Raw genomic sequence first — 13,049 nt, forward strand, 5'->3', positions numbered from 1 at the left:
GCATTCAGTGCTGCTAACTGCAAAGCAATCAATCACTCCAGTCCTCTCTACTTTCTCCTACATCCTCTGATTATGTACATTCTGCTTCTTCCCAGTCTAATTCACTTTACTCTGATAACTTCTAAAACAAATGGCCTTCCCTCTAGCCAGGCTTAGCCCTCTAGCTTCTAGGATATGAAGCATTAGTCCAGTCTCTGGCTTCATCTTCAGTGTTCTTGACATACCCCTTCACCTGCCTCTTCTCCTTTTCTTATAGGGACACTATTCCTTTGAATTAGGACCCATTCTACTAGCCTTCTCTAGATTGCCTGCCAATATCCCTAACTTCCACACAAGACCAAAGTCACAGGTCTGAGCAGATTAGCCCAGGTCCTGCAAGTTTCTAGAAAACAAACTGCTTAACTAAGTCAGATTACTCCAGAAATCTGGAAGTCACAAAACCAACCATGGAGTGGCCTTGACAGTCCTCGTGAAGAAATTCCTGTCTTCCCATTCACAAGTACCTTACCAAAAAGCAAAATGAGTTCTCATATATTTTACATGCACATATTAAAGTAGCACAATGTGTAATTAACATATGTTAATACAAACTCTTTGAAGGAATTCTCACAAGCTTGGTATTTCTAAACCTGCAGCTCACGCCAATCCTGCAGACCTGCTGGAATTTTGGGATGAACAAATAAGAAGTAACAATGAGGCTGTTCGAACAGGAATCTTAACTTTGTTAAGATCAACTATCAATGTCGAGGGTGAGCATTAGATATGAAGCCAGAATAGTTCATGTTATCAGGAAGATAGCAGCAGAGGCCTACAACTATCAAATTCTGTACTATGTATTCTGTGCAACATCCCATAAAAATGAAACTGTCTTCTTGGGCTTCTGTAATCTCCTCCATTGACGTGGGCATTTTGAGTCCCTCATCTTCTTTTGTGAAATTTACTAATGCATTTCACTGATAAAGAAAGAAACCTAAAGAATTAATTTTAAATTTTGCAAGATACAGCAATATAGTGAAGTGGTCTAATCATAAATAGTGAAGGGATATAGAATTCTCCACATTTAGATCAAAGTAGAATGTAATTACTGTTTCTCATTACTACCAAAAAAGTCACATTTTAATAATAGTGAACTTGTCTTTCAATAATATCTTTAATTTTAATTTCTTCTATATAGTTTTCTTTTTGGTACAGTTAAAAATAATTATAAATTATAAAATGGTTACTATCATGAATTCAGTACAGTACAAGAATTTGTTTTTACATAACATGGTAGCTTTAACAATCTAGCTGTTGAAGAATCAGCTGGTAACAATACAAAGTAGTCTTATGAATTTCACAGCTAATACACTGGGCATAGTGTATTGAATACATGCTGAAGCTTAGTCTGTGACACAAGAAACATGTAACAGAGAACCAAAAGAGAGACTGGCATGGTTAATGATTAGAAAAGAAGACAGCTAAGAGGGCCATGAATAGCATACGATGTTAACAACCAAAGTCTTGCAGTTGTGTGACTTAATTCTAATACATTTTCACCTATTCTAGATTGTACTGTATTCCTACTACGTCTAACCTGAGTGTCTCCTTTTGTCTTTCAGAGCCCAAGTTTAGGAATCACACGACTTCAATCGAAAAAATAGTCAAAGTTGTCACGAGTGACCTCAATGTAAAAGTAAGAAAGTTAATAGGTACTTTCATTTGGTTGATGGTGGCTTCAGGAATAATTGGAATTATTCTGGTTCTTTTAGAATTTCGTGTGAACCTGCTTTATAAATTTCTCAGTGATCAATGTCATTCTTAAAAGACCCCAACCCCCAAAGATAAATTACATTCTAATTTACATATAGTTCTACGGCTTCCTAGTGGAACAAAAGACTTTGCCCATCCCAACACTGCAATGTTCTTCAAATACATTTTTTTAAGTTATAAAGATGTGAGCCAAAGAGATAGCTTAGTGAGAAAATGTACCTGCTGTTAAGCATAACAATCTGGAAAATAATCCTGGGGGTCTACATAGAGGAAAGACTCATTCCAGAAGATTCTCTTTTCATCTCCACACATGTGCTGTAGCATGCACACACACATACATGCTGCACAAAATTAATAGAAATGTTTTAAAATGAGCTAAACAAAAACAATAGCAATGGGCATAGGGAAGCTCAGGAAACCTCAACCCTACACAAAGAACTACAGCGAGTAAGGATCACTGAGAGTGGGGGAGATAGTCCTCCCTGGGGAAGAGTACACCAGCTGGTTATCCAATACCAAATAGTCAGGCCCAAAAACATGCATACAAGTCACATTACACAGACAGAGCAGGTTGTACATACATAAATATTTAGTAAATATATATGAGTGTACATGTGTGCATAACAACAATTAAAGAAAGAAAGGAGGTCATGAGTTTGAAAAAGAGCAAGGGGATATATATGAGGGTTTGGAGGGAGGAAAGGGAATGGAGAAATGATGTAAATTGTATTATAATCTCAAAAATAGTAACTTTAAAAAAGATAATTCATCTTCTCCCCCCCCCAAAAATGCCATGAGTCTCTTTCTTTTTTATTTTTATTTGTAAATTTAAATTTAAATTAGAAACAAGGTTGCTTCACATGTCAATCCCAGGTCCCTTTCCCTCCCCTCCTCCCACGCCTTCCCACCAACCGCACCCCAATACCTCCTCATTTCCCCAGGGAGGGTGAGGCCCTCCATGGGGTGTCTGTAGTCTGTCATTTCATCCAGAGCAGGGCCTAGACCCTCCCCAAAGAGTCCAGGCTGAGAGTGCACTTCTCATTGTTGGATGGGCACCCAAAGTCCATGTGTATGCCAGGGATAAATACTGATCTACTACCCAAGGCCCAGTAGATTGCCTAGGCCTCCTCACTGACACCCACATTCAGGGGGTCTTGATCAGTCCCATGCTGGATTCCCAGCCATCAGTCTGGGATTCAAGAGCTAACCCTTGTCAGGTCAACTGTTTCTGGGGGTTAAATCAGCCCAGTCTTAACCCCTTTGCTCATCAGCCTTCCCTCTCTGTCACTGGGTTCTTTAAGTTCAGCTCAGTGTTTAGCTGTGGGAGTCTGCCTCTTCTCCCATCAGCCACTGAATGAAGGTTCTGTTCCCCAGACTCTCTGGCCATAGGATTGTAGGCTGGCACTCCCCAGATCTATGTCTAAAATCCATATATGAGAGAGTACATACCATGTTTGTCTTTTTGTGACTGGGTTACATCACTCAGAATGGTTTCTTCTAGTGCCATCCATTTGCCTGCAAATTTCAGGATTCCATTGTTTTTTTCTGAGTCTTTTCCTTAGCAAAGATATCCTGTTTTTCAACCTGAGACCCTCAAGAGGAAGTCCTATAGGTAGAAGATTGCCTGATGCTTCCTGTGTCCTGATACTCAATTCAAGTTTTTCATCTTAGAAAAGTTATAAGAAAAAATTAACAATTATTTGAATTTGTATATGAACCAATCCCTTTATGGAAGCCTTGTGAAGAACAAATTCTTCTAAGACATTCTGAAATAAATCATGATAGTGTGAAAATGTATCTTTTTTAAGTTCTCACCTTTGGATGGTTCATGACACTGACAGGAAATTGGAAGGTCAGCTCCCCTCTGTGAAGCAGAAAACATTTCAGATGTGTTACTCTTCCTCCAGGTAAGGAAGTCCACCCTTCTTCTCATCCAAACCATGTGTGAAAAGGGTTACATTGAAGCTCGAGAAGGATGGCCCTTGATTGAGTATATCTTCTCCCAGTTTGCCATGTCCAGCAGGAACCTGGTATGAAGGCTCTACAGTTTTGATTGCTGTCCTTCAAGTACAGTTGACTCAATGGAGCACAAAGAAAATCATGATTCCCAAGCATAACTTCAGTTTTGCCACTTTTCTTTACTATTTCTCCGAGTCCCTGGTTCTTTTGGGTCCCCTTCCCCTTCACTAATGTCATTTCTAACTTAAGTGAACACAGTAGGTTAAATCAATTTTCTCTAAGGAAGGAACCTAGATTTTGTGTTTTAGCCAGTCACGTATCTTTCAGCCCATTCCTCCAAGAGGTCCTTTCAGGTGGGGACTTGATTGATGTTAGGGATCAAGATCACTGTGCCCATGAGCCCTTTGGTTGACTCTTCTTCCCCAGAGTCTGAAAACACACAAAAATAAGGTTAAAGGAAATTGTTATCTTCTCTTAAAGGAAAATCCAATGAAATCTAACTCCCAAGATGAGGAAAGGGAGGAGAAATCTGTTCAAGAAACAAGCCTTGAGGTCTTAAGATCTCTGGACCCATTGGTGATTGGGATGCCCCAGGTAAGAGACTTTCATTACCACATAAGTAACTGTGATCACCTGTTTAGGGACATGCTAGCTTCTATGTAAAGTCTTGAGTTCGCAAAGGTGTATCCTTAGCTTATTTGATATTCTGTTTATAAAAATTGCAATTTGATGTTCAGCACACAGCAGAGGGAGGTTTTGCAGAACCAGAAGAACTTTATAATTAAGACAATGGTTATGATTTACTTACATGTACATAGCACATTGTAGTTCATAAGAACTCTAACAAATTTTTTCTCCCCTTACCCTAACCTGTGTAGACTATTGCAAACCAGAGAAAGTAGCTTTAATGTACACAGGTTCAGGGCTCGGTAGAGACCAAGTTAATCTGAACTTCAAACAAAGGCTCCTAAGAAACTTTTTCTTGAGCAAACACTATCTCAGAATAGATTTTAATGCCTCAAAATCCTTGGCAGAACCAAGAGACAATAAATTGGCCCTCCTCCTCCAGTTGTGATGGATCTGAGACTTCATCTAGTCTAGTGTGTATCTCTTGAGTTACTTGGAGTATTTGCTTCAAAAGCATATTGAAAAGCTGCATCCCAAGCCTAATAAATGAGCATATCTACAGTCTACAACTGAAAAAGTGACAGCACTTCTGGCATACACTGAAGTTTGAAACCTTCTGATCAAGGAGTCCATGAAGCAGAAAAAATAATATCCCAGAACTGCAAAGGGAACCTAAACTGTGCAGATTTTGGCAATAACAGACTCTTACCTTGTGGTTGATGAGCTAATAAAGATAGTAATCAAAGGCTAAATACAGAAAATAATCAGTTTAGGGATCCCATGGGAGGGCACAGAGGTAGCCTAAGAGAAAGAAACTGTATCAGACCAGATTCCAGTTATAGGAACCATATCAACGCCAGCATAGGAATGAAACAGGAGGTCACGAGAGACCTTCCAGTAAAGGGGAATTAGTGATCACATACAGGTGACAGGACAAGGAAGTCCATGTTGACGCCAAGGATTCCATCAGAACTAGGGAACATGACAAAGGAAGTGCAGAGAACAGGGAGTCACAGCAACCCAATCATTGTCCTCTCATCTTCATCCTCACGGTAGGGTAATCTCACTTAAATGCTGGAGTTAGGAGAGACTCATGGGGCAATTGCAGTTGTTGCTTTGGCAGGAACAACTCTGGCATTGTCAAGAAAGCCAAGAGAGAGGCAGGATTACCCATAGTGCCTGCAGCCATCACTCAAAATGAAGAATTTTTCTGCTGCAAAGTTAACCCATATCCCTACAACTAGAACTCAAACATGAATGTACAGACGTTTTATTTCTTGATTTCTCTTTGACTTGACCTGAAGACTAGAATAATAAGATACAAGAGACAAGTTTCTGAAACAAAGGGGAAGCATAAGGGAATGTTAGGAAGTACAGAAAAAAAGTGACACTTCCCATGCTCTCTGCAGGTGTTATGGCCACGGATCCTGACTTTCGTGGTACCCGAAGAGTACACGGGAACACTAGGCTACCTGTTTAACATCATCAGAATTCTGATTATGGCAGAAGAGAAGAAGAAGCGTGATGTCCAGGAGTCGACAGCACTTGTCATCTCTACGGGAGCTGGTTCGTAGTCCATAAATAAAGCAAAATGTTTCCATTCTGAGAGACTCATTTCAGAATGGAGAACAACCAACTTTAAGCTCACACCCAACCCCAATACAAATTTTCCTGGCCCCCTGTGGTGGTGATGAAAATTGCTTTCTCTTTCCAGTGAAACTCCCTTCACCACAGCAGTTACTGGCCCGACTTCTGGTGAGTTATGAAGAACTAATACGGGATGAATTTAAGTTGATACTATAGACAGTTCCAGTTAAAATAAAATCCTGAGAAAATCTGCCTAAACATTCTAAAAAAAAAAAAAAGAACACTAAAATGGAAAGATGAATGTTCTGCTGTGCCTGTGGCATTCATGACAACTTATTAATGATAGGATTATCTTCTCACTCTGAAACGCTTATTTAAAGTTTAATTAATTAAAAAATAAGCAAAGAATGCAGGTTCAGATCCAAGATGAGACTCCCCCCCAAATTAAAATTAAAGCAAACATGTACTGGATCTCATCCATAAGTGCCAATAATCAAATCTCATACCTACAGTGTATATAACTCTTCTCTCTCTCTGGCCATCTATGTGTTACTTAGGCAGACAATCTCCTACATGTCCTTTTTCAATTTATAAGGATGTCCAAGTATTGATTATTTTCATTGATTTTTCTGTTCCTTATTTCCATATTTTTAACCTTTATCTTCAGGGCAAAAAAAAAATGAAAGAATTGTCTAGCTATTAACTTTGCCCTTGAATAAGTATGAAGAGACTTGGGTTATTTGTTAAAAGTGCGTTTCAATTTATGAATGAAAGGAAAGCAGAGTAATAAGAGAAGCATAGTTTGGCCAGCTAAATACATTCTCACTTGATGCTCATTTCCCCCTTGCCCTTAGGTAATAGCTATGCTGGCCAGTTTAGGGAAATTGTGTGGAGCCAGTGCAATAGGACTTCTGAAGATAGTGCCTGAGATAATCCATCCTAAGCTGGTAGACCTGTGGAAAACACTCCTGCCTGAGCTCCTAAAGCCTCTTGAAGGTATGAGGGAGTGCGGTGGGGTCTTTATGCTAGGAGGCAAGACCGCAAAGAAATGATGCACCGCTTATCTGTAAATCCATAAGGCAAAACTGCACAATTTAGGCAGTTAAGGCAATGAGTGTAAGGCAGTCAGCTCTGCTTTGTTTGCCTTGTTTTGCTTGACTCCTTCCTCTCTACTTCTCAAATGGTCATGGTGTGGGGGCTCTATAGGAACTTTTCTTTTAGCTCTGATCTTTCCCCTTATGTAGAAACATTTTCTTTTTCTATTATCTAAAACATCTATACTTGATAATGTATCCCTCTAATTCCAATACTTGAGAGGTTGAAATAATCTTGTTCCAGGTCATTCTTGTCTATGTACTAAAGTTTGAGGCCAGCCTGGGCTATATGATAAAATAAAAATAGGGCCCGGGTGATATCTTTCTGGGTAAAGACACTTGCCACCATGCCTGACAGCCTGAGTTGGATCTCTGGAACCTTCGTAGTAGAATAGAAACAACTCACAAAAGTTGTCCTCTGACCTCCATGTGTTTACAGTAGCATGTGTGCATGTACACACACACACACACACGCACACACACACACACATAAACACACTAAAGCTTTCTAAAACAAAAACAACTGAAAAGCATTATTCATGTTAACATGTTAAAATTTGCATTATGAAATGTGGTCATTTCAGTAACTAATTCCAAAATTAGCAAAATAACTAGACTTTATCATAGATTAGAGACACTCTATTTGACTAGAAATTTAAAGTTGCAAACATAGTAAATTTTGTCTCAAAACACTAATCCTTAGCAAAGAGAAACCCATAAGTTGGAACTAGATGTTGAGTCATGGAGAATTGATCTTGGTTTATTTGATGCTATTACATCCATTTTCATTTCTAGGAAATAAGTCCAGCATTGTGCTGTGGGAAACCATGTTGCTACAGGTAAGGATGGGTCTTACACTGACTACTTACATAAACAGCAGGTAGGTGAAGAAACTCAAGAACTATTGATGTTGGAGGGTCCACTTCGCTAGTCATCCCTCTTATTAACTAAATTAACAGCAGAAGAACGCATTCCAAAAAGGAGGGAACATCTTGGCTTGGGCAAACAACTAGAATGTGAAATCATCTCTTATGTCTTCTTTAAGTCACAATGGAAACAATGTTTGTTCTTGGGTTTGACCAAGTTAAAGAGAATTTGACAATTTTACTTACCATTTTTCTTGATTCTTCATTCATTTGTCATTCATAAAACAGAGGTTAATGTAAATCCCACTTCTATGCTCCAAAATGAAACTCTTTCTTCTCTATCCGCTTCTTGTTATTCTCACCCAACCCTGGTTTCTAAAACCCAAACAGATCCCTGCTGTATCTTTTGCTCCAGAAAACAATCTCCTTTGTAGTCAGTGAACTCCTCGGGCTTTTAAAACTAAACAGTGCTGTGGGGGATGTGAAGTTTCAGGCAGGAATGGACAGGAGATTTTCATCTCAGGAACCCATAGGCAGTGGAAGAGCTCAGACAGTAAGTTTGGAGTATGCAGGTTTCCCATTACGATCTGTCCACATAGGGATTTCCTGTGGCTTCTTAAGAATGGCAGTTTTCAGGCTAGCCAAACATCTCAGCAGGTAAGGGCACTTGCACCTAAGACTGACAACCCCAGCTCCATTTCCATTCCTCTCCTGTGGAAGAAAAGAGTCAACTCCCACAAACTGTCCTCATGCCTCCACACATGTACCACTAAGTAAATAAATAAATAAATGTTTTAAAAATTACAAAAGTGTCAGTTTTCCGTGGTCTCACCACAGTACCTCCTCTGCCTTTTTTAATAATTCCTCCAAAGTCAGAATTTGTAGGAGTGGTACCCCAGAACTGCCATGTTTTGAAGACTTGTGGATTTTTTTGATATAAATACACTGAATGTCTGAAAGTGATGGCCCTACTCAACGGTCCTCGGTTCTCAGTTCCCTACTTCTCTTACGCTCCTTCCTGTCTCAAAATCTCACCCTGTATTCACCAGCTACTCTTTTAAAAATAGCTGTTTGCCAGGGGGAGTTTCTTTCTTCTAACAGGAAGCCTCCAGAACAGTCCGCTTCCTTCTTCCAGTCTTGAGTGTGCAACTAATCTTTTTACAAAACCGTGTAACATATGCTCTTCCCTCAAACTTTCAAGACTATTTCATTTCTTTTCTTTAAGTGGCCCACTAGCTGAGCTCTGCTTTTAAAAATTCGTACAATCTTTTCATGGGCCTTTGACATTAAGTGTTCTTTCCTAAGCTTAAAGAGGAGGAAATATAAGAGAAATAATATGTTTTAGAAATCCTAACAGATCTTTGTCCTCCGATAAGATAAAAATTCTTTTGAACACATTGTTCCATGGAGCAATATAAGGATTCAAGAGTCTTCCCTTTGGTTCTGTGTGGGAACATCTGGTAAGTTCAGGAAGACATACTTAGAAGAGAGCAAGTTAGCAGAAATGCATCTGTGCATCTGTTTGGTTCTTGAAGATATTCCATCCCCTATTTGAAAACTCGCTCTCATATTTTGTAGGCAATAAGCCACACAAACACTGACTAATGGAATTTTTCCAAATGTACCAGAACTTGAAAAATGTTGCTGCAATTTATTGTATTTTAATCTTTGTGTGAGTTTTGTTTAAGAATGGAATGGAAGGGACTTACATAAAGTAATTTCTACATATGTGTATTTTAATCTTAATAGGAATTCAGAACATATCAGAAAGTAGTTTTAAAAGAAATGAAGGGAAAGTTTCCAAAATATCAAGTTACTTAATGAGAAAGAATGATCCCAGTTACATGTGTCTATCTATTCTTTAGAAAGTCAAAAAAGTACCAGAAAACACCTGCTAAAGAGTCAAACTCACATCTAACTTCCACTTCCTGCAACAGTTGCTCAAGGAATCTCTGTGGAAAATTAGTGATGAAGCCTGGACCAGTCAGCTGAGTCGGGACTTCAGCCAGCAAATGGACAGTTACTCCAACAGCTCCATGGAGAAGGTTGGTTTTTCAACAAGGGGCTTTGGTATTCCCCTTACAATCCAAAATGGCTGCTCATACTCCATCTTGTCTTCAGTGCATCCAACGGGAGAAAAACATGATTAGAGAAAGGAGTTCCTTAGGTCCCTTGATGAGTGTTGAGCAAGTCCTTCTCTTCACCTCATGTGTAAATTACCATGATCATAAGACCACACCCATCTTTAAGGTGTATTGGTGCACAATAGTTTTGTGCTATAATCCAGGGATCTCTTCTAGAGGAGAAAAATGGACACAGGAAGGCAAATTACAGGGTTGGTTAAATACCAGTTTGTGCTTTGGTTTCCATTATGCCAATATTACAATCTGGACAGCCAGAAACATTATTAAAACTCAGCATGGCTAGAGGCAAGAGGTTGTTCAGAGTCTAGTTCTTGAGTTCTATTGAGTTCCATTCCAAGAGGGATTTGAATCCAGGGTCTGCTGAGTACTCCTAATGTAGCCTGGGGAAATCTTTAAATCTCTGAATCCTCAAAACATTCATGGTTTGATATATTTCAAGGGTTCCAATAGGTGCAGGAGCAGATCCCTAAGCAATGCAAGCAGTGCATGTGTGCTGGGTATAAAAACAGGTTTGATCATGGTCATTAAGGCTAAAATCATAGATTTTAGTACTCAAGAGAAACATTTCTTGAGTTTATAATTTCTAGTACTATGTGCTTACTGTTCATTATTGACTTCAATTCTATGTACTTCTCAAAATCCTCCCTGACTGACTCTGACTTGGCTCATAGTACCAGTTCTCCAGAATGGTCCACAAAGCCTGTAGCTGCATATTAAGACTCTGTGAGCAGTGCTTCGTCCTCATCACACAAATAGTCCCTATGCACCCAAAGTCATACCATTCATCCAGCAGTTTTCAAACCTACACGATTGCTCCAAGATAATAGCCTTCTAAAGAGGCAGACCGATTTTGAGGAGTTCGGGTTTTGTTTTAAACAGAGGTTTACTCTGTAGCTCAGGCTAACCTGGAACATCATGGAAATCCTCCTCAGGTTCCTGAGTGCCCAGATAACAAGACATGAGCTACCATACCTGGAGAGGCAGAGAAATTTAAGCAGTCAGATATCTCTTAGTCATTACACTTAAAATAAATTAATTAATGTCTACCCATTAGGGTTTGTGCTACATAACTAGCTACATCTAATGGTTTGAAGTAACAGTCATTCATTTACTCCACAGTCTTGTAGCTTGACAATGGTTTTGGAACTGGGGTAGGTTGGGTTCAGCTTTCCATGTTCTCAAGCAGGTTTTCATATACTAAAGTTTTATTCATGCATTATGGTCTTATGATAGATTGCTTCTATTCTGTGTAGTCTCTAATTTCTAACTGGCTATCTAACTTAACCTCAAAACTTAAAAACACACATGGTCTTCCTTGGCCATAGGCACAAAAGAGAATTAAAAATTCCAGCCTGGAGGTTGGAGAGATGACTCAGTGGTTAAGAAAACTGGTTGCTTTTCCAAAGGACCCAGGTTCAATTCCCAGTACCCAAATGGCAGTTCACAGCTGTCTGTAATTCCAGTTCTATGGGATCTGGCATCCTCCCACAGACATACATGTAAGCAAAAGTACCAATGCATATAAAATAAATAAAATTGTTTTTAAAAATCCCAGTCTGGAAGAAGGAGGTATCGAGAAGCCCCATCCCTAGCTGGGGAGCTATTGCCAGGCAATGGCAGAGGAAAGGAGAGGGAGGCACTTTTCGTTGATTAGCATTGGAGAAAGTCGCTGCTAGGTTGTCCATGCCTCAGTGGATAACCTCCACACACAAGTTCATCTGGGAAGCACTAGATTAAATGGATTGAGAAGAATATAGGAGATATGTTTGAAAGGGCCAAGGGGAGCTAGAAAGAGGGAACAGGGAATGGATTTGACCAAGATACATTGTATACATGTATAAATTTTCAAAGAGAAGTTATGGTAACAAATGGAAGTCATGATAGTGTTTGGATCACTTTCTAAAGGCTTTCAAGAACACCAGTGGAGATAAAGCATAAAGGAAACACTCTCCAAAAGAAAATATGTGTGAGGTATACAGTTATTGGGCAATTAGAAGTTAAGAACGGGTGGGGGATTTTTCCCTTTTGACTATTTCAGCTCCTCCCCCTTTTCATCAATCTTTTTTTTTCCAAACTTTTAGAATCCTATGGCTCATCTTTTGTTTTCCAGAAATTTCTTTGGAAAGCTTTGGGAACTACCTTAGCATCCTGCCAAGACACAGACTTTGTGAGCTCACAGATCAGGGAGTTCTTGGTTTCTCCCAGCCAGCTGGGGGACCAGAGACAGGTGAGACCCTTATCAGTCTGCTCTTCTGGTGATAGATACTATTCCTATCCACAGAACTTGGGACAACCCTGGCTATCTTGTTAACCAGAATTATTCATTAACATATTTAGAAAAGTCCAAAGAATTTCTTTCTAGGAAAATAAATGTTTCCCTGTTCAAATGTCAATACTTCCTTATTTTTGCCAAGTTTGTAAAAATACTGAAAGATGAATTTCAAACATTCTTGCTTAACACCTGCATGATGGGCCTTAACAGTGGTTTCTGGGAACATGATGGTAACATGAAGATGATTGGATTTTCAAGCTGAGAGTGACCTTAATGGTCATCTGGACAGAATTGTGAACATGAACCTAATAGAGACAGGGAAGTGTTTTTATTTACTCCCTGCTTACCCTATTTGGCAAACCATGTGTTACTGTGAGAAAAGAAAAGGTTTATATTTAAAATAATGGGAAGGGCTTCCTTGTTAATAGAAATTGCTAATAACAAAATTTTGTAGCATATCTTGTAACAACTCTCCCCAGAAATTCTAAGAGATTTGAGTTTCTTTCTCTGACAGTAAATAGGAGAAACCACTAAACTTTATTGGGTGTGTGAAGTTGCTTCTATACCACTGTTCTCCCCTTGTCAGGGTTTGTTACTATCAATATCAATGGATGACATTTCTTACACTACTTCATTCTTTCCCTGTTCATTCAGCTATATGTCAGGAAGAAAAGTAACTTTGTGTTCCGTGTAAGCATCCATTAAGACTCACCCCCAAGCTCTTAGAGTTTCACAAACTATGACATTCCTT

At 39.2% G+C, this 13,049-nt stretch overlaps 1 protein-coding gene across 3 annotated transcripts in view; it reads left to right on the plus strand.

Annotated features, from left to right (window-relative positions):
• The window catches only part of Mroh2b (maestro heat like repeat family member 2B), a 70,324-nt gene that overhangs the window by 18,180 nt on the left and 39,095 nt on the right, over positions 1 to 13,049 (plus strand). For all 3 annotated transcript variants that reach the window (XM_005086509.3, XM_040757829.1, XM_040757828.1), the window contains 10 exons: positions 636 to 749; positions 1,599 to 1,672; positions 3,657 to 3,779; positions 4,189 to 4,302; positions 5,745 to 5,901; positions 6,050 to 6,090; positions 6,777 to 6,918; positions 7,812 to 7,855; positions 9,820 to 9,927; positions 12,137 to 12,253. In XM_005086509.3, coding sequence (XP_005086566.1) covers positions 636 to 749; positions 1,599 to 1,672; positions 3,657 to 3,779; positions 4,189 to 4,302; positions 5,745 to 5,901; positions 6,050 to 6,090; positions 6,777 to 6,918; positions 7,812 to 7,855; positions 9,820 to 9,927; positions 12,137 to 12,253 — 1,034 coding nt within the window. The remainder of the gene's footprint in view (positions 1 to 635; positions 750 to 1,598; positions 1,673 to 3,656; positions 3,780 to 4,188; positions 4,303 to 5,744; positions 5,902 to 6,049; positions 6,091 to 6,776; positions 6,919 to 7,811; positions 7,856 to 9,819; positions 9,928 to 12,136; positions 12,254 to 13,049) is intronic.

The sequence above is a fragment of the Mesocricetus auratus genome, unplaced genomic scaffold, assembly GCF_017639785.1.
Source record: "Mesocricetus auratus isolate SY011 unplaced genomic scaffold, BCM_Maur_2.0 Super-Scaffold_100015, whole genome shotgun sequence".
NCBI lineage: Eukaryota > Metazoa > Chordata > Mammalia > Rodentia > Cricetidae > Mesocricetus > Mesocricetus auratus.